Source organism: Polistes dominula, unplaced genomic scaffold (genome assembly GCF_049000335.1).
Source record: "Polistes dominula isolate Pdom_NZ unplaced genomic scaffold, Pdom_raw_medaka contig_75, whole genome shotgun sequence".
NCBI classification, from domain to species: Eukaryota; Metazoa; Arthropoda; class Insecta; order Hymenoptera; family Vespidae; genus Polistes; species Polistes dominula.
Window position 1 is genome coordinate 600679 of NW_028301003.1, and position 23953 is coordinate 624631.

At 26.7% G+C, this 23953-nt stretch overlaps 1 protein-coding gene across 1 annotated transcript; it reads left to right on the forward strand.

Moving 5' to 3' along the window:
- The first annotated feature begins 428 nt into the window (after positions 1 to 428).
- LOC149032107 (uncharacterized) lies at positions 429 to 1267 on the forward strand. The gene is made up of 4 exons (XM_089173983.1): positions 429 to 509; positions 695 to 840; positions 1020 to 1152; positions 1217 to 1267. Exons 1-4 carry the CDS (start codon positions 429 to 431, stop codon positions 1265 to 1267), a joined length of 411 nt encoding a protein of 136 aa, XP_089030109.1.
- Positions 1268 to 23953: the final 22686 nt, after the last annotated feature.

Genomic DNA, 23953 nt, shown 5'->3' on the forward strand with positions numbered 1-23953 from the left:
TATGCTCAGCTATCAAATATTTGGTATTATTATAACAACTACAATTGGATGTTTTAGCTTCTCAACTTTTTTAATTCTTCTACAATATGCTTGTTGTCAATATGCAATTATAAAGTACGTTTCATGTTATTATGTAATTATTTATACTTTTGCATAATGATTATGTATTTAATTATTATGTTATTTTTTTGTCTTTAAATGGCAGATGGAAAATTCGTAAACCATTTGAAAGAAAAAAAAACAACAATAAAAAGTGTTTATATTTTGTTACACATACTGAAGAATACAATTGGATAATCGAAATAGTAACTCAACATAAAAAATCTATAGAGTAAGTCGATTATGTTTTACACGCAAACATATAAATTTGTATAATTATTATAATAAATATAAATTTTTAAAAATTGTTCTACTTAAGGTTTGCAGAAATGCTTAAGTACGGTATAAATGAAGCATATTTTGTTGTTGTTTTTCTATCAATGATTCTCATTGTTTTTAATTTTTTATGCGTAAGTAATTTGCGCAAAATTTTTAGAAAGTTCTTTTTTCAAGATGTAATATTTATTATTTCTTTTTTACATAATTTTTATCATTTCTTTTTTACATAATTTTTTTAAGGAAACAGAAAATATTTGTAATTACTTATTATCAAATTACTTGAACGTAATTTTTGAAATTGTTCTATTTCTTTTAGATACTCAAATATTCTGAATTATCGGAAAATGCATTAGACATATTTGAATTCAGCACGTATGTTATTTGCTCTTTTTTTACAATATATATTAATTTCTACCTCGGACAAAAGCTATTAAATCATAGTAATGCGGTATTTGTAGAATTGTACGAATAACTTTTGTTTATTTTACAAGAAAATGTGCTATACTTTAACAAATTGTAAATGCTATTATGAATTTAATTACTGTTACATTTAATAATAATTTAAATACTGGACATAAGTTTAAGTTCATTAACCCTTAGTCTTTGCTATTTAAAAAAAAAAAACGACATTTTTGTTACAGATGTAACGTTCCGTTTTATGATCTTTCTATAAATACACAAAAATTACTTTTATTTATGATAATGAGAAGTGGAAAATTGTCCTTTTTATCAATTGGAAATATGTTTGTATCATCGCACGAAGTTTTTGCTGGGGTAAGTATTACATTATTATTGAATATCAGGTTAACTATACTAATAATAAATAAATTTTTTTTAGTTACTACAAAAAGCATTTTCTTTTGCTATGGTCTACTACTCTACACAATAATTAAAAGCATCGTGATACAATAATGAAAAAATATTAAAATGATCTGCATTAAGCATAATAAATTATTAATAATTTATTAATGTTTAAAAAATTCTGTAAAAATCTTCTTGTTTTTTGTTTTTATGGATTTTGCAAATCAGCTGATGTTAAAACCTTCCATTATTATTTCTTTAACGAACTCAAAAACTTGCTCATAAATTTATCCTAATTTGTATTTTTATCACTTATATTAATCTTTCATTAATACACAGACTAATCATAATTTTTTTAACCCAAATTATTTGTTGATTTTAATGAAATTATATTTTACTTACTGTAGCAAGAAATCGTTGTCTTATTTTTAAACTAGTATCCTGCACCGATGTCGGAGTGCAACTGACTAAGATTGGAAATCAAACAACGTTTCTGCGCATGTCCTAGGACATTGAAAGTAAAAGGTATTTTTTTCTCCCCTCATTTAATTATGGGAACCACCATCTGTTTCAATACGTGTGAGCAAGTATTTCCTAATAAAAAACCTTCTACATTAAAATGATAAAAATTATGAGGAACATTTTACTAGTATAATGTTATTGAACAAATTATAGTACTATAATAATTACGTTTATTGATTGAAATTTATTTTTTCATTAGTAAGTAGCAATTTGTATAAGTTAGCTGCAAGTACGAGATAAACATTTGTTCAGTTTGCTGGACGATTCCGTGAGATATTTTACTATGATTTTAACAGATCGTCATTTAAAAATACATCACTTTCTATTTTCTAAACGTTTATTTCAATTTTTAATGAATCATCGTCCCCATCGAAATTCGAGAAATCAGTTTTTAATATTTTTATCTGTTATTACCTACATTTTACCTTCTATTATTGTAGAGGTAATTATTATTTTCTGTAAAGTGTACGTGATTATACAATGTTTTAGTTAATTAATATTGATGTTACATATTTTATTAATTTCAAATTATTAATAATATTTAATAATAAAAAAACTTATTCTGTTTTACTTTAATGCACGGTTTGACAGAATTTTGGCGAACTGTGTTTACACAATTTTACATGCATCGTTTAGTTTAAATAATTTTGGGTAAACTAATAACTATTTTTTTTAGCTGTATATATTTTTCATAGCCGAGTTAACCCTGCAGTCAACTGTTAAGCATACTCAAAAATTTCTAGCAGAATTAATTATGATCTCTGCATACAGTACTTTCTTCTTTCGCTTTGAGACAGTCCGTTGAATTTTTATTGTTATTTCGGAATAACCTTAATCATTGCAAGTAAAATATATATTTTTATTTTCTTTAGTTCCAGCTACTTATGGCACGTTTAAAATTAGAAACTGAAGAATTTACTAATATCAAAGAAAAATACATTTTTAAAAAGTATAGTATTCAAAGTAAATTATATGTGTATACTGTAATTGGTAGGTATAAGTAGTTATAAGCAAATAATTGTAATATCAAACTTTTGCAATACAAATAATCAGAAATATTTACAGTTCTTTTTTACTTTTATTGCTCTTTAATAATATTTCCAAGCATTTTTAATGTCTTTTTGCTATTTACTGACAAATTGGAAGATATTCATTTAAAGCTACCTCTTTTTGAAGAAAAAACCTATAAATCTGGAGTTATATTTTATAGCATGCTAAGCTATCAAATATTTGTTATTATTATAACAGCTACGATTGGATGTTTTAGCATCTCAACTTTTTTTAATTCTTCTACAATATGCTTGTTGTCAACATGCAATTATAAAGTACGTTTCATGTTATTATGTAATTATTTATACTTTTGCATAATGATTATGCATTCAATTATTTTGTTAAATTTTTCTCTTTAAGTGGCAGATGGAAAATTCGTAAACCATTTGAAAGAAAAAAAACAACAATAAAATGTGTTCATATTTTGTTACACAAACTGAAGAACACAATTGGATAATTCAAATTGTAAATCAACATAAAAAATCTATAGAGTAAGTCGATTATGTTTTACATGCAAACACATAAATTTTTACAATTAATATAATAAATATAAATTTTAAAAAATTTTTTACTTAAGGTTTGTAGAAATGCTTAAGTACATCTCAAATGAAGCATATTCTGTTGTTATTTTTCTTGCTATGATTCTCGTTGTTTTTAATTTTTTATGCGTAAGTAATTTGCGCAAAATTGTTAGAAAGTTCTTTTTTCAAGATGTAATTTTTATCATTTCTTTTTTACATAATTTTTATCATTTCTTTTTTACATAATTTTTTTAAGGAAACAGAAAATATTTGTAATTACTTATTATCAAATTACTTGAACGTAATTTTTGAAATTATTCTATTTCTTTTAGATCTTCCAATATTCTGAATTATCGGAAAATGCAATAGACAGATTTGAGTTCAGCATGTATGTTATTTGCTCATTTTTTACAATATATATTAATTTCTACTTGGGACAGAAGCTGTTAAATCATAGTAATGCGGTATTTGTATCATTGTACGAATAATTTTTTTTTATTTTACAAGCAAATGTGCTAAACTTTAACAAATTGTAAATGCTATTATAAATTTAATTATTGTTACATTTAATAATAAGTTAAATACTGGACATAAGTTTAAATTCATTAATCCTTAGCCATTGCTGTTTAAAAAAAAAAAAAGACTAAATTTTTGTTACAGATGTAACGTTCCGTTTTATGCTCTTTCTATAAATACCCAAAAATTACTTTTAATTATGATAATGAGAAGTGGAAAATTGTCCTTTTTATCAATTGGAAATATGTTTGTATCATCGCACGAAGTTTTTGCCGGGGTAAGTATTACATTATTATTGAATATTAGGTTAACTATACTAATAATAAATAAATATTTTTAGTTACTACGGAAAGCATTTTCTTTTGCTATGGTCTACTACTCTGCACAATAATAATTCGAAGAATCGTGATACAATAATGAAAAAATATTAAAATAATCTGCATTTAGCAAAATAAATTATTAATAATTTATTATTGTTTAATAAACTCTGTAAAAATCTTCTTGTTTTTGTTTTTATGAATTTTGCAAATCAACTGATGTTAAAACCTTCCATTATAATTTCTTTAACGAACTCAAAAACTTGCTCATAAATTTATCATAATTTGTATTTTTATCACTTATATTAATCTTTCATTAATACACAGACGAATCATAATTTTTTTAACCCAAATTATTTGGGAATTTTATTGAAATTATATTTTACTTACTGTAACAAGAAATCGTTGTCTTATTTTTAAACTAGTGTCCTGCACCGATGTCGGAGTGCAACTGACTAAGATTGGAAATCAAACAACGTTTCTGCGCATGTCCTTGGACATTGAAAGTAAAAGGTACATTTTCTCCCCTCATTTAATTATGGGAACCACCATCTGTTTCAATACATGTGAGCAAGTATTTCTTAATAAAAAACCTTCTACAGTAAAATGATAAAAAGTATGGGGAAATTTTTACTAGTATAATGTTATTGAACAATTTATAGTACTATAATGATTACGTTTATTGATTGAAATTTATTTTTTTATTAGTAAATAACAATTTGTATAAGTTAGCTGCAAGTACGACATAAACATTTGTTCAGTTTGCTGGACGATTTCGTGAGATATTTTACTATGATTTTAACAGATCTTAATTTCGATATACATCATTTTTTTTTTCTAAACGTTTATTTCAGTTTTTAACGAATCATCGTCCACATCGAAATTCGAGGGATCAGTTTTTGATATTTTCATCTGTTATTACCTACCTTTTACCCTATTTTATTGTAGAGGTAATTATTATTTCCTGTAAAGTGTGCGTGATCATAAAATGTTTTAGTTAATTAATAATGATGTTACATATTTTATAAATTTCAAATTAAAAAATAATTTAATAATAACACAACTTATTCTGTTTTACTTTAATGCTTGGTTTGACAGAATTTTGGCGAAATGTGTTTACACAATTCTACATGCATCGTATAGTTTTTATAATTTTATGTTAACTAATAACTATTTTTTTTTAGCTGTATATATTTTTCATAACCGAATTAACCTTGCAGTCAACTGTTAAGCATATTCAAAAATTAGTAGCAGCCTTTATTATGATCTCTGCCTACAGTCCTTTCTTCTTTCGCTTTGAGACAGTCCGTTGAATTTTTATTGTTAATTCATGAACAACATTTATAGTTGCTAGTAAAATATAAATATTTTTATTTCCTTTTAGTTACATTTACTTATAGCACGTTTAAAATTAGAAAGTGAAGAATTTACTAATATCAAAGAAAAATACATTTTTAGAAAGTATAGTGTTCAAAGTAAATTATATGTGTATACTGTAATTGGTAGGTGTAAGTAGTTATAAGCTAATAATTGTAATATCAAACTTTTGCAATACAAATAATCAGAAATGTTTACAGTTTTCTTTTACTTTTATTGCTCTTCACTAATATTTCCAAGCATTTTTGATGTGTTTTTGCTATTTATTGGCAAATTGGAAGATAATCAGTTAAAGCTACCTCTTTATGAAAAAAAAACCTTCAAATCTGGAGTTATATTTTATAGTATGCTCAGCTATCAAATATTTGCTATTATTATAACAACTACAATTGGATGTTTGAGCTTTTCAACTTTTTTAATTCTTATACAATATGCTTGTTGTCAATATGCAATTATAAAGTACGTTCCATGTTATTATGTAACTATTCATATTTTTGCCTAATGTTATGTATTTAATTATTTTGTTAAATTTTTCTCTTTAAATGGCAGATGGAAAATTCGTAAACCATTTGAAAGAAAAAAAACAACAATAAAAAGTGTTTATATTTTGTTACACATACTGAAGAATACAATTGGATAATCGAAATTGTAAATCAACATAAAAAATCTATAGAGTAAGTCGATTATGTTTTACACACAAACATATAAATTTGTATAATTAATATAATAAATATAAATTTTTAAAAATTGTTTTACTTAAGGTTTGTAGAAATGCTTAAGTACGTCTCAAATGAAGCATATTTTGTTGTTGTTTTTCTTGCAATGATTCTCATTGTTTCTAATTTTTTATGCGTAAGTAATTTGCGCAAAATTGTTAGAAAGTTCTTTTTTCAAGATGTAATATTTATTATTTCTTTTTTACATAATTTTTTTAAGAAAACAGAATTTATTTGCAACTACTTATTTTCAGATTACTTGAACGTAATTCTTGAAATTGTTCTATTTATTTTAGATCCTCCAATATTCTGAATTATCGGAAAATGCAATAGACAAATTTGAGTTTAGCATGTATGTTATTGGCTCATTTTTTACAATATATATTAATTTCTACCTCGGACAAAAGCTGTTAAATCATAGTAATGCGGTATTTGTAGAATTGTACGAAAAACTTTTTTTATTTAAAAACCAAATGTGCTATACTTTAACAAATTGTAAATGCTATTATGAATTTAACTACTGTTACATTTAATAATATTTAAAACTCTGGAAAGAGAGACATAATTTTAAATTCTTTAATCCTGACTTCTTTTTTTTAATAGCAAATACACTTTTTTTACAGATGTAGCGTTCCGTTTTATGCTCTTTCTATAAATACACAAAAATTACTTTTATTTATGATAATGAGAAGTGGAAAATTTTCCTTTTTATCAATTGGAAATATGTTTGTATCATCGCACCAAGTTTTTGCCGGGGTACGTTTTACATTATTATTGAATATCAGGTTAACTATACTAATAATAAATTAATTGTTTTTTAGTTACTACGGAAAGCATTTTCTTTTGCTATGGTCTACTACTCTGCACAATAATAATTTGAAGCATTCATGATATAAATATTAGCTAATATAAATCTTTTACTTTTGTTATTGCAATTTAACGTTTCTTTCAACCTTCTTTCATGTTCACGAATCCGCGCTTAGGTAAGCTTTGCAAGGAGAACTTACGAATAAAGAACTTCACATTTCTAGATGCAGTCAGCATTTGGAGAAAATGCTTACTGTACTATGAACATATATATGGAGCACCCAAACAAAGTTATGAATTGTTTAAAAATCAAAATATATACATAAATACATCATGGAATTATATTTTATAATATAAAAGTAAATTTAAAGAAAAGATAGAATAACAAATTTTTTGTTTCGTTTGAAAGCCTGCTTCCAAAATAATTAAAAGTGTTTAGTCTTGAGCAATGATTTCTATCATAAATTATATAATGTTCTCTAGTTTAACAAATTATTTGATAAATCTAAGATTCATTTGATTTTTTTTTTTAATAAAATTCATGTGTCAGAAGGACCAAAAGAAAGTTAATAATAATTTAAACATGTAAATAGATTTTACATTGAATCTAGCACAGCCATTCGCCCGATAGTACTTGCGTTACATAATTTACAATTAGATTTGTAATAGATCACAAGTAATATCGACCCAGGTCTCACCGCGAGAAGGTTGCTGTGTTCGGAGACCCACGGGCTATGACTCTACTTCTATAATTATCTTTCTAACTAGTACATTTCATTAGTCATTTGTTAGAAAGAAATTTCTAAAATTCAACAGCGCGGAAAAACGTGTCACCCAATTTTTTATCCAACTTATTATTTAAGTTAGATGAAAAATCATGTACATCGTTTTAAATCGACCTACCTACCCGATTTACAATCCTAAATTAACGCAAACATATAAAAGCTGTGACGTAGATTCGATTGGAACTTTAAATAATATAAAACGCAAGTTCCTATTATACAAACGCAAGTTCCTAATACGCAAAACGCAAGTTCCTATTAAACAAACGCAAGTTCCTAATACGCAAACGCAAGTTCCTATTAAACATACGCAAGTTCCTAATACGCAAACGCAAAAATGTAAACTTACAATGTAACACGCAAAGTATTACAATATGAACGCACGCATTTATGTGCACTAAAGTGCATTGACTATTATTTTAATAATAATAAGAATTCGTAATGTTATAAAAAATACTCCTAATATTATTTAAAACCTGATAAAAATATTTAAATTTCTCGTCGAATTAAAATATTTTTTTTATGATTATTAAATTTATATTTTATTCTTTTATAAGATTAAAATAATTCAAAAAATTCTATTTACATTACTCATCTTATTATAACATCATAAATCAATCATTTATTTTATTATCTTATCATTTAATATATAATTCTATTTAAGACTAATCCTCTTCAGATGCTATTAACAATATTTCTACCTGTGAATAGAAACAATTAAGAAAGATTTATAAAAAAAAAAAAATCAATGAAAATTGTTCACACACACACACACAAATAGATTCATTACATTCATACATTCATATATTCAGATACAGAACCCACCACCACACTACTACGACAACACAAACTACAAATACTAGAATCGATCTTGCCAATAATCTTTGTCTTCTGTCTTCTTATTTTTGGATTCCACTTCTGTAACAAAAAACTAGATGAAAAGGGCATGTGTGGAAAAATGAAATTCGATGTAGAATCCCTGACCAAAAATTTCCAATTTAAAAAAAAAAAAAGAAAAGTTCTAAATGACCAAAAGGTGGACATTAAAAAATATCAAATTCTCGATGCATTAAAAAATGTGTTTTTTCTATATTTTAAACACAAGTGAATTTGAAAAAGTGCATGTTTTTTTCAATATGCAAATATATGAATAAAAAAATGTTTCAATTTCATACGAAATTATTAATTGATTAATACAATTACAAATACACATAGAAAATAATTCAAGACACATTATAAAAAGCTTAATCAATTGTGAATATTTCACAATATTTCAAAATTAATTAACACCGCTTTCAAAGGGAAAAAAGAAAACAATATTGCACCTTACGTCGTATTACAAAATGCATACGCAATTATGCATATCACCATAACCATAACCATATCGAGATCAAATATACATTTGATCGATAGATTACATACATTTTTTATTTAATTGAATTTATATTAACACGAAGTATGCAGTTACATCGAGTGTCTGATGTACATATTATTACATCATTTATGTACAAGACACTTTTTGATTTCTAGTAAACTATTAAAAAACAAAAAAATAGTAATACAATTTCACAATTTTCGAAATACATATTTTAAATAAATATGAATTCAAATGAAATATCAATTCAATATGAAATTTTAAAGGAAGACAAAATTGAAATTCAATATAGAAAAATAATAATTGAAACAAAATTTGATAATTAATTAATTGCTATTGCTTGCTTTAACAGATTCTAAGCTAATCAAGTCTCATAGATAATTAATCGGAATAATATGACTAATTTTTCAAGGGAAAGGATGATTGACTCTAACTAATGGGACTAATCCGATTAGCCCATATATAAAAAAAAAAAAAATACACAAATCTAAACAAGGTGATAATGTTCTTCTGCGACCACGTAAGAGGGATATACCCTCGTGGAAGCAATTGTGATTAGGATGAAATTTAGATGAAGCGTACTACTAATCGTCGAAGAGTGCGATTATATATGTAGACGCAATTATGAATGAACATGAATGAAGGGTATGTAAGGCTTACCTTACATTACCCACAGCTCTATGAGCTGTATGAGAGGGGTGTCCCTACACTACGGGAATTATAATACAAATCTACATAAAAAATATAAATAAAATGCCAAGGGAAAATTATTCCAAATTAATATCTACAAGATTGATAATCACCCAGGTGCATTTACAATCCCGTATGCAAAGCCTGGGCTCCCTGTTCTCAACTTATTCGTATAATTCACACTCTCGAGAGTGTGGGACAGCCTTTTAATTAGGTTTCTTTATACATCAAGACTTATGCATTTTTATTCCAATTAAATAATTTTTTCTATTATAAATCTATGTAAAAATAATCAAATGATTTTTATATCATCTCTCTCTGCTTTCATTTCTTTAAAAAACTTATATATATATATCATGGAAATACTTTCTCCTCAAATTCTTTCTTATGCAAATTAGATATTGATTTGTTAATAATTTTAGAATTAAAATGCACACCCTTGATATATTTATATGCACTCGCATGTGCTGGCTGTACTTTTGTGCATTTTCATTTCGCTTAGTAAGATTTATACGTTTCTAATCAGAATGATTCAAAATAGTTTTTCATTAATTTGCACTATGTGTAAATATAAATTAATTATTATATATAGATTTAAATGAAATTTTCTAAATTATTATTAGATAAATTTCTGTAGTTAAAAAAATATTATGAAGATTGAAATATTTTCAATAAATATTTATTAAATACTTTTATCAGTGCATTCATTCATTCACTTTTGATCATTCTGAATAAAAAATGTATATTCTTACTGTATGTTCATCTGCATTTAGCAGGTATGTTCAATTGCATTTAGCAATTATATTCATCTGCATTTAGCAGGTATGTTCGATTGCATTTAGCAATTATATATTCATCTGCATTTAGCAGGTATGTTTGTACTTACTGCGATTTTCATATGCACTTTTTAGTGCAGGCATGTACTTACTGCGATTTTCATATGCACTCTTCAGTGCATTTAATCAGAATGATTCAAATTTTCTTTTTATTTATTTGTTACTATTTAAAATAAAAATCAACGACTATATATTCAATTTAAAAAAAAATGTATATATGAATTAAAAGACTATGTAAAGAAAGAATCTTGTAACTTTTGGATGCATTACATTACACATATTCAATAAATTATTATATCTTAGAAAAAAATTGAAATGAATTTAAATGGTATTAAAAAAGATTGTGAAAATATTTATTTATTGTATACTTTGATTAATGTATTTATTAATTCAATTTGAATCACTCAGAATGATAAAACCTTTTTGTTGACCTTATCTGCATTTTTGAATGCAGAAATATCCTCTTCTTCCATCGTTGTATCCAAATGCACTCTTTTGTGCAAGCTGCAGCAATCCATGGACGTCCACACAATTTAAACGATCGTGTCTCTAATTTAATGAAAAATATCTAAAAAAAAATACTCTAATTTATATACTTCAAAAATGCAATGACTCGACTATTAATTTATTTTAATAAAAACAACTGCAATGACTCGACTTTTAATTTAATTTATAAAAAAACTGCTATGTGTTTGTGTATGGTGGGGTGTGTAAGACTCGAATATTAATCTAACAAGAAAACTGCAATGACTCGACTTTGAATTAAATAAGAAAAAATGCAATGATTCTATTAATTAAATAAAAATAGCAAAATCTAGATTCTAGTATTTAAAAGACTCTAATTTTTCACGAACGCGAGTGTGGAACAGCGTAGCAGGGAGATGGAATGGTCCATCATCTCCATTCAGGAACAACTTATAACTAATACTACTACGAGCATAAGTGACAACGTGATAAAAGGTAAAAAAGGGATTTTGGTAAGACCACGAATCATCGATCAAAGGATTATTAAAAAATCCTTTGAAAAATAACTCGTAGTCGAATAGTTGCCCTCTTGAGCCACAATTAGTGGGGGCCTCTTCGGCATTTTGCCTCTTCTTTGCTTCGTGCCCTGACCACTGCAATGGAGCATTCCCTACGTGCGACGCAAGAAAAAAATTACGTGTCAAAAAACGCCCTACCGTTTGAAACAATACATCGCAAAAATGGGCATATTTCAGTGGATTATATCAAAAGAATGAAATCGTCCCTGAGCTAAACCGACCTAATCCCGACCTGTTCTCACCATACGCGACAAGACTCAAACCCTCGTGTTTAATAAAACGCATTTTATTATACGAGACGCAATTGGATCTAAGCTGAAAGAAAATTGGGGAAGGAATAAACACAGGTATTAATAATTGTTATTTCCGCAGGTTTTTACGCTGGTATTTTTTTTTATTCTTATTCTTACTTAACCTAACGAGAGGTAAGAGCTTGCAACGTATAGTATCGATTTATTCTAAATAATATAACCACTGAAATATGACAAAGTTTGCAAATGCATCATCCCAAACGCCACTGACGAGTCCCAACACGCAATCTCAACTGCGTTCCTACCTAAGTGCGTCTCGATTTTTTTCTAACACAATTCTTACTTACTTATTTATGTGTAAAAAAAAAATATAAAAAAAATAAATGTGTACAATAGTAAAAAAATATTTAATTAATCCCGTAAAGTAATCAGGCTAGCCTGTGGACGATCAATGGACTCAAAAGAATTCACCGATCGTGCGCAACTACACAGGCACATTTAATCGAATGCTCCAGCAGATATATTTTTTTCTAAATGATGAACCTATTACAAACTAGGATTAACACGTTGCACATTAAAAGTGAATAATGTTTCGATAAAAAGAAAAAATTACAACAACTGTAATATTCTCATTTTATTCAAGGTATAGGTGTATGTTATTTCTAATATTAAGAAATATATTATATATAATAAAGATCGCGAAGTGCAAGTGTTAATATACTTAAAAAACTAAGTATCAAAACTAATTCAAAATCCTTTGCTAAGTTCAAAAGATATTGGGTGATCTATCTAATGTTCTCATTGGTTGCAAAGTATTTTTGAACTGTTTGATACAATTATCTTAACATAATGCATAGTATCAGCAAAAAAGAATAGAGAAAAAAGATATGGTAAAAGGTGTAAAAATTTGCTGATACTTAGCTAAAAACCCCGGAGGCAGGAATGTCCACCCTGAATGGAAGCAAACCTTTTGCCGTACCCGGTCCTTACCTACTTAAAATTAAAGTATTCACATACACTCAGAAAAGTATGCTACCTGCCTACCTATCAACCTATATTTAAAAAGTGCAAACAGACACACCAACACATACACTCCACGGTTCTCACACACTCCACCAGGGTGCAAAAGCCTACACTAGAGAGCATGCCCCGGGGCACCTCCGACACCCTAGTTCAACCACGTTTTCTAAACTTATATTCTAAAAGGTTACGTACCAAATGCTGTAATCGACTGCCAAGGCTAATGATTATTGCAATAATGACTAAAGCAAAAATACTGGTACATACTAGTATATATTAGCATACTAGTATAATACAAGTATTGTTAAATTTCCACAAATAAATGTGGGAACTCTACTATTCAAAACGATTAGGAAAAATAAAATGAGAAAAATTGAATATAAGTATAAAAATACAAGTACATATCACACACGTGACTGTACAAGTATTTATCTGAATATTGAATGATGTATTAATTAAAAAGTACCACGAAACGATGTACAATGCACCACCTATAACGCACACACAGGTGCAATGTACACCGTGCAATCACTAACACAATGACAGTCGCCAAAGGAAAACTTAATAACTAAAACCCGTGCAAACTTTTTCTCACCCATACGTGTAACACCTGGGTAACACGCATCGATGAGAACGAAGAAAGCACAGGGGGGAGAAAAGGGGGAATTAGTATATTAGAAGCTGAAAAGCCTGATCTAAAAAAACATAATTAACACATATATAAATATATCAGAAAAGATTTTCATAAAAATTCATCTAAACGGGCTAAGGACTCTACAAGTCATTTGGTGAATAATGACTTAAACAAGCGAATGAAAAAAAAAGTTACCCCATAGGAAACAATAATAGTTTCGAGGTAAGGATGTATTAAAAGACTCTACGGTGATGATGGATATTTTTTGCAAACCTCGGACGATTCTTTCATTAAATGGCTGTTCTAATGAAAGAACTGGGCTTTGAGCCACCACTTAATTGCCAGAATCTATCCGTTCGCGAATTTGGTTTGTCTTCTTGCTCATTTATTAACAATATCGAAGTATCGATATATTGAAATAAATTACGATTGAAAAACTAATTACGATTTAAAAACTAATCACGTTTGAAAAATTAATTATGAAGCAGTGCATGTATAACAATTTATAAATACTTTCTTGGCACGAAATCAAGTAAATTAATGCTTGATTTCATCACTACTAACACGAGTAAATACGTAAAGAGAAAAAATAAGTAAAATAATTAATTAAAGTGTTAATTAAGTGAATTGAAACCGATGAAACAAGAAGACCCTGGCCTAATCTAAATAAATCACATATATATAAAAATCACATATATAAAAATCACATATATTGGGAATCACTCGTGAGCAAAACCATAGATTTTACTCACGGTCGCTTATGCTCGTTTCGGACAAAACACATCTACGAATACAACCAGGAACCCGTGCCGATATTGGATCTTTCATCCTCGGCATGATTGGGCACTGGAGGGACTTTAAATAAAAACTCACGGTTTAAGAAGTTCTGCGATGGCTCCAAAACACTCGTCCCCCTCGCTGTTGGTTGAATGATGTCGTGAAGAGGATTCAAATTGGATGAATTGTTGAATCGATGTATCGTTGAATCGTTGAATTGATGATTGATCTGTAATCAAAAATTCAATATAAAATTAATTATGTTTCATATCATTCTAAACAATCATGATTTAAAAAATAAATGAGAAGTAATAATTCAAATTACAAGATAATACTAACCGTTGATTTATCCAGACGAAGCCCCAGATTCGTTGATAAAGATGATCCAGAAGAAATGAAGATATTAATTCACACTTTCGACCATGACAATATTTTTATCGAAAACGCAAATCCTCTTCTACCGAATTGGCCGAAAGTGTGTTAATGATTCTAATCACGCGTACCGACCAAATTATTTTTCATTTAACAAGAATATTTTTTAAATAAATTCTTGCATTGATTTTAAATGTGATCGAGTTTAGTAATTATTTTTAAAGCAATCTATGCGATTGCATAGAAAAAATGTAACTTCGTTCGAAACAAACACTGACTCTAAGATTGCATTGCACGCAATCACAATTGAAGATCTGAAAATGAAAGTTTAGTTAAAGCAAGTCGTAGCGTACTTCTGTTTATTTATTACGTTACTAATAAAAAATATATTATTCATTTTAAAATTCAATTATTTAAACTACATATTCCAAAAATTCTGGAATTGTACTATTATTTTAATGTTTTAATTATTAATATAAAAAAGAGAATTCAAATGATGTAACCACAACCTTTTTAAAATATATGAAAAATAAGATAAAATACAAACGAACAAATATCACATTGCATTCTATCTTTCAAAAAATATATTTCATCGCGATATGGTTATTTTTACAGAAGTATGCTAATTGCGTGAATACCTATAAGAAAGAATAGATATAGCATTAATGTAAAACTAAGTAAGGTACAATATTTATAAATAATCATTTAAACAATTAATTATAGAATCGATTGAACGTGTCTTGAATTATTTATGTGAATTTAATACCAAGATAAATGAAATGAATTGAAATGAATAAAATTGAAACATCAATTGCATTGTGTAATAAAATAATTAATTCAATGAATCGTTTCATTCACATTACAATTTAATTAATGATGCAAAAAGTTAACATTTTCTAATGCATCGAACGTCAGCCATTGGCCCGACAGTGCTTACGTTGTACCATATAAATTCTATGGACATCATAAGCAATATCGGTTACCGGATCTCACCACTGGGAGGTTGCTGCGTCGGAGATCCATGTAAAAATTGATGCATTTATAAAATGAAAGAAAAGAAAGAAAGAAATATATCTGCATATATGTATGCAGTAGTATATAACACCATTGATTAGTATGATTTCCATGGAACGATAGTGAACGTCTTTCTGAAATCATAAAAAGAATTGCATATTAGTATATTAACACACACATAACAAGTATGTAATGTTAGTAAAAATATTCATTAAAAATCTTTAAAGTTGTTTAAATAAAACAGTAATTGTATCAGAGCAAACTCAATAAAGAATAACATAAAAAATAAACCAGTTCTTATACTATTCTATGCAATGAAAAGCTTTTTAAAGTATTAAAATCGAAATGATAACGTTAGAAATAAAATTATTCAATAATTTAATACGTTTAATTTTCGTTGATGTTGTCTAGTCGAAGGATAGAAGACGAATACGAGATACGTTACTACGTAACCTTAGTAGAGGGGATCTCGGGAATGTCGAACGTTAGACTATTATGTGTATGTTATCGGCTGTTTACGTTTTGTCGTCGGAAATTCGACGAAGAAAATTCCTCGAGAAATTCCTGGAAATGAAACTACACATTTATAATAACCTATATGTCGAGTGTATTGTTTTCTTATTCTTCCTCTCTCTCTCTCTCTCTCACTCACTCCTTCTCTCTCACTCTTTCTGTAGTATTTCTATATGCTTATATGCTTATACTAAAAACAAATAATGCTCACCTCGCCATATATGGAGAAGATAATAAAAGTTGCCACAAGATTAAAATATTAGTGAATTCGTTTTATAATTCTTCCCATGTTAATAAAGCTAAAAGAAAGTAAAATATGAAAACACATATTACAATTATGCATCTAGTATGCATTTGATATATAACATTCGTTATATATCATTTAATATATAACAGGAAGGTGTACATTAAAATAATAATTGAAACAATTACCTGAAATTAACGGGATAACAAAATCCACTGCAACAAGTATACAAATGACAGAATAAACAAATTCGATAGATTCGCCATATTGATGTGCATAAAACAGGCGCGTAAGACTGGCGCGAAAATATTGCATGCGCGACAATGATGCGCAGTAGATCTTCTTTCCACGTATAATAAAGAAAAATTTCGAATGATTAAAAATACGATATAGGACCACAAAAATTATCAAAATATACTCAAAAAATCAAAATTGATCCTTACATCATTTATATATTATAATAGGAAGGTGTAAACTTTACAAAATATCTTTTAATTACCTGATCTTAACGGGACGATGACACTCCGATGTGTTCTCCACGAATGACGCCATGATACTGAAGAATTCGGACGAAAGCTTGGCTGTGATTGGCTAATTCATTTTGTTGAACATGAAAACGGTTATCACAGCTTCTTACATGGACAGAATCTGACCTTCTTCATGACCACGCTGGTCAAACTACATATGATAATTTATTTATTAAATATATTAAAAATCATTTCTATTTTTCTAATAAATGTACACGTAACTTATAAATTTTCTAAAAATAATGAATAGAATAAAGACAATGTAGACATTAAGAGATCTTTGTCGTTTTGCACAAAAGAACAAAATCGTATAGAAGAGAATTGTCAATATAAAAATGTCTAATATGAAATACAGCATATGAAAGAATAAATTCCAAAAATCTGTATCGATAAAGAATCTTTACAATTGAAATACTTTCAGAGATACATAAGATGTACATTGTTTTAAAAATATTTACAATAATAATAAAAAAAGATCATTCTACATGATTTCTATAAGATGACATACTATCTTTAGTCTACATTCTCTTTATTCTATTCATTATTTTGAGAATAATTATAATTAACAAGTAAGTATTTATTTTTTAATCAAAAAAGAAACATAAATTTATAACATGTCCAAATTATTTTCTATTTAATGTACGTTAAAACATATGAAATGTTCAAACAAATGTATATGCATAGATACAATGTGAAATGTAATTAGAGAATATTAGAATGATAAAATAATTGTTAAATAATTAATATAAGTGCATATTGTTATCTAATAACTTATTACATATGATCTATGTACCTTTCTCTTCCAGATTTACCTTTTGATTGAGACATTATCCTCTATGAAAATTCTTATTTTTCAATATTGTCTGAATGATAGTAAAATATACTTACTTTTAATCAACACAATTGCTTGATGAAGTAAGTTTTACTGTATAAATAAACGTTACGTTTTTTACGTTGCTCTAAATATAAGCTCAATTAAATCTTTTACTTTTGTTATTGCAATTTAACGTTTATCTACAACATCACTAACTTATCACAATAACCAAAGAGGATTTCATATTGGAGAATCTGCCTACGTATCACTGGTCATAATGACATAATTTTATCTTCTAACTCATAATAAATCTTCAATTAAATATAATAAATATAAATTATCTTTTTATTAAGTAAAAAATGTAAATATATACATATAACAATAATAAAATACAATTATCATTGGTTTTTCATCTTATATTTACAAAAGTTTAGCATTCAGAATAAACTGTCATGTAATTATTATAAACATTTATATAAATAAGTATCGACGACTTGTGAGACACACACATCGCCGCTATTGTAGATTGCTATACTACTACAGCTGAAGAAATACACATTTCAATTCGCATTTTTTTCGTTAATAGCTGGATATTTACACAATTTGTGCCAAATTTTAAAAAAAATCGAAGGAGGTACGATAGAAAAACAGTAGTTTCTTATACATTTTTTTTTTTTTTGTAAATTGACTAAGACAATATTTTAAAATAAACTTTTTTGTTTACAGATAATGGAATATCACAAGATTTGTAGAAAATGTAATATTAAAGAAATAATCTTCAAATTAGTTCATTATCTCAGCGAATAAATGAAAAGATTAAAAATATAAATGATTTACAATTGGCATATTCTGTTGAAACAATTTTTTTTTTTTTCAATATCAGATAATTTCTTTGATTTAGGCTCTAATTATAAACTTATGTAAATAAATTGGCTGTTTGTACCGCTTGTCTGAATGATACCAAAGGTAATCTACGTAAATAGTTTTTTATTTGACTGTCGCGAATTCCTTCAATGAATTGTCGGCATAACTTTTTTTCCTGAAATTTTATAGAACTGCACATTTCATATATTTTTCGCAAATTTTTAGCATACATTTGTATCGTTTCACGTCTGTATTGTTTTCGACACATAAAACGTTTTATGTGAAGATCTATTCCAGCGTCAGGATTAAAAAATCTAAGATAATAATTAATTGTCCCCATATATGAAAGTATTGACAAATTAACTGTAGGATAACATTGTTTAAATCGCTCGTGAACATTGTCATCTATCATTTTATTAAAAACTACAAGCATTTTGTGACAAGGTACACCGACATAACTTGTTACAAATTCAAATTTATTTAACCACAAGTGAAAACTGTTATCCTTCGATAAATTGTAAGTATCAATCATTAAAAGAATAGGATTTAAATATCTAGAAATTAGATAATCATTGTCATGACTAATAGCAGATAAAACCATTTCATTGAATGATTTGAAAGAAGTTTTTCTCAATTGGCTTTTAACAAATTTATCGTTGATTCCTGTAAGAAATTGTTTGCACAAAATTTGTTCAGAATCATCTGAATTATTGAGCTTTTTATATATTTTTAATAAATTATCAGCATATTTCTGTATCGTTTCTTTTTTATATTGTTTTCGTATTAAAAAACGTTTTCTGTGTATATCATTTTCACATGTTGGAGAAAGATAACCGAGATAATAATTTATTAACTCGTCGTATGAAATAACAGAAAAATTGATAGAAGGATTATTTATTTTTATTTCCAAATGAACATTATTATCAACCATTTTATTGAAAATTTTCATAATTTTATCATCCGGTACACCGATAATATCTATTACAAATTCAAAATTGTTTAACCATTCATGAAAAAGACCTTTCATCGGTGCTGTGTAAATATCTGTTAGTATAAGTGCTTGATTGAAATAATAATTAATTATTTGATAATCATTTTCAAATTCAATAGCCTTTGCTACTATTTCATCGAATGATAAACATGGTGTTTTAATTAAATTAGTTTTAACATCATTATTGTAAATTCCATTAATGAATTGTTCGCATAACAATTGTTCTTCTTTACAATTTGAATTATTTAGTTTATTGTATAATTTTTGTAAATTCAAAGCATAATTCTTAATCGTTTCTTTTTCATATTGTTTTCGACAGGTAAAACGTTTATCGTGTAAATTATCATCACATGAAGCAGAAAAATAAATAAAATAATAATTTATTATCTGTTCGTACGAAAGTTCAGAGAAATTTATGCCAGGGAACGTTTGCATGACAGCCATACGTACATCATTGTCTATCATTTCATTGAAAAATTCAATCATTCTCTCATTAGATACACCAATAATATTTGTTGCATGATCGAATTTATTTAACCATTCGTGAAATAAAACTTCCTTCGTTGGATTGAATATATTTATTATTTTAAGAGCTTCATTTTTATAATGAGTCATTTCATAAGCTTGTTCAAATGCAATGGCTTTTTCAAGTTGCTGGGAGAATGATGAGAATGATGTATTACTTAAATAGTTTTTTAATTCTTCATTTCGTACACCAAATGCAAATTGGTCCAATAACTGTTGCTCTGAGATTTTGGAAAGAAAGCACTTGAAATAAAGTTGTTGTAAATTATCTGCATATTTAGTTAACGTCTCTGTTTCATATTGATTTCGACATTTTAAACGCAACCAATTAAAAATTGTTTCATTTTCATGTCCTAAGTATTGAGCGTAATATTTTACTGTTTCTTCATATGAAATTGTTGGCATGGGGAAAAGTTGAAAAATTGCTTTGATATTATTATGGATATCATTATCTATCATCTTAATAAAGAATTTAGTCATTTTTATACTTGGTACTTTGATATAATCTGCTACATATTCAAATTTATTTAACCATTGATGAAACATACCATTATTTTTCAATGTGTAAATATTAATCATTTTTAGTGCTTCGTTGACATAATCATTCATTTGATTGTTATCTTTAAATTCAATTGCCTTAATTACCATTTCATCGAATGATAAATTAGGCATTTCAATTAAATGTATTCTTATAGAATTATCACGTATTCCTTTAACGAATTGTATGCATAATTCTTCTTCTGAGCTACTTATAAAACAACAATTATTAAATATTTTTCCTAAACTAGTGGCATATTTTTCTATCGTTTCTTCTTCATATTGTATACGACACAAGAGACGTGTTTTGTGCAAATCAATTTCATTCGAAGTAGCAAAATATCGTAAGTAATTGTTTATCATTTGTTGATATTCAAGTTCAGAGAAGTTGTCAGAAGAAAAAGTTTTCTTTACGTTTATATGAACATCATTATCAATCATATTTTGGAAAAATTCAATCATTTTATCATTTGGTACACTAATAATATCTGCTGCAAATTCAAATTTATTTAACCAATTACAAAACTCACCTTCTTTCTTTGGATCGTAAATATTTAAGATTGAAAGAGCTTTATTTGTATAATATGTTATTGAATCAATTGTCTGTATTGAATTACCGTTACTCATTATTTTCGAAATAGAAAAAACTTATTATCACTTAAATAGATAATGTCATGAATGTTCTTTGTTCGGACTTGTGTTTCGTCCTTACCAATATAACTGCAATTCACTTGTGATAAAGTAATTTAAAAGAAGACTTTAATATTTTAGAAACACGTATACATTTTCTATTTTCTATTATTTTCTTCACATTTATGTCAAATTAAAAATCTATTAGTTGTAATGATTAATAACAATTTCCAAATAATAAGAATATAATTAATAAGAATAAACGTTTGAAAATTTAATCAATATCTTAATGATTCAACGAATGTTTAACGACTAACTATTTAAATCTTATTATCTATAAATTTTATGGGAAATGGGAATTTATTCAGTGTTTATTAGTCTTTGGCAGATATAATAATAAACATTAGTCACTTTGGCAAAGGTAATAATAAAACGGACAATGATCATAATAAACAATTATTGAATATCGCAAATTACAACGCTAACAAATTTAACTGTTAAATAATCTCTAACAAGATGACCTAATTTTATATATTTTTATAGGGGTGCCTCGTCCACGCGTTACTGTGGCACACAATTCAGTCCGATACTCACGTCTTTAAGTCAATGACTTTGTTAATAAACAAATAATTTGATTATAAATTGAGATGTAAACTATCCTATCTTTCAAGTTAGATTGAAACTGCACACAGTGTGCAAAATTTGATTAAAATCGGTTCACTAGTTTAGGAGTCAATTGCAGACAAACAACGTGACACGTACTTTAATCGAACATCTCAATATAAAAAGACTAACATTCGTAAAATTAGCCACAGATACATATGTTCTTCTGATTGGATGAATCTGTTGCTTTTATTGCATATAATATTAACAATAGTGAAATAGCAGAATTTGAAATTTTTTTATGTAAACAATAGAAATTGATTTGGTCATAAATGAATAGAAAAAAAACAACAAAAAACAAGATATTAATAGTTACTTAAAAAAATGTGTTTTTTAATTAATTCAAAATTATAAATTGCTTTAAATTTATAAACTTGTAATATCGTCAAGAAGATAATTTAATCTATGTAATGTTCTCTTTGTTCAAGTTTAAATATTCATTATTCAATGAAGTATTTATCATATTTATTGTCAGTTGTACTATCATACCTGACAAGGATTAATATAGGACATTGAAAATATTTACCTTTCTACTTCTAACTAATGGCAATAAAGTTTAAAATTGTTAGTCGACAAATAACCGATACACTGTTAAGATATCAATTGAATATTAATAATCTTATTTTAAATAACATAATAATTATTGTAACAAATTTGTTTACTTTTTAATTAACATAAAAGTAAAAAGAAAAAAAATCATAAGTGTAAAATATATGGTCGTTTAAACAAAACAAAAAAATAAACTCCTATAGAAATATATTTTGGAAAAGTGCAGTGTTTATTTGGTGAAATTTAAACAAAATATTACAAACAAATATCTTATAACCATTTACCTATATTGACGTTTTATATATATATAATATAATAATAAATAAATAAAAATAAACGTGAACAAAATTATTATATTTATATATTAATTTTTCAAAAATGTATATAATGGATCGAGAAATGTATAATTTTACATATCACGCTATTCGAATGATAGATAAATTCAATCCAACTAGGATTCATTTTCTTACTTGGTTAAATAGATTAGAATTTGTAGCAGAATATATCGGTGTACCTAATAGTAAACTTGTACCATTCATATGTTTGATGACAAGATCTCGAACCCTTGGAACACTAGTAAGATTCATATATCCTTTAAACCCTTATTACCTTCCATATCAAGAATTAATATCTGCATTCTGTAAGTATTTTGCTTATATATATCCTTTCAATAGCAGTTATGTTGCTCGATTACGTTTTATACAACGTGTACAATATGAAGAAGAAACTGTTGAAAAATATTCGAAATTTTTACATAAGTTTTATAATGAAAGCAATTATCCATATCTGACAGATCGTAAATTATTGAATCAATTTAAACATGGATTACGCAATAAAGATATAGCTAAAGTTTTGGATGGAATGCCTCACTTAAAATATCGTCAAGCAGTCAATATAGCCACTTGTATAGAAAAGTCTGAAGAAGAAGTGTAAATAAATATAAATTTTAAAAGATTAAAAAACAATTCAAATGGATTATAGACAGCAAAACATGAACAAATAAAAAAGGATAAACAAACGTGAAATTCTACATAATTTGTAATCGTTCAGATTTCTTGAAGACAATTGATTTTACTCAACCAATGACACGTAATTAGAATATTTTTTTAAATCAATTGACAAAATGTTTTTAAAACCAATAAAAATTATTCCATGAACAATGATAAAACAAATTATGGTGTATTGTAAGACATCATATTACTCAATGTTAAAGGAAGAAACAACGAGTATAAAAACTTTGTTGTTTTATTTGTAAAAAGGAATATACTTTACGTTGTTGATAAAATTCAAAATTTTT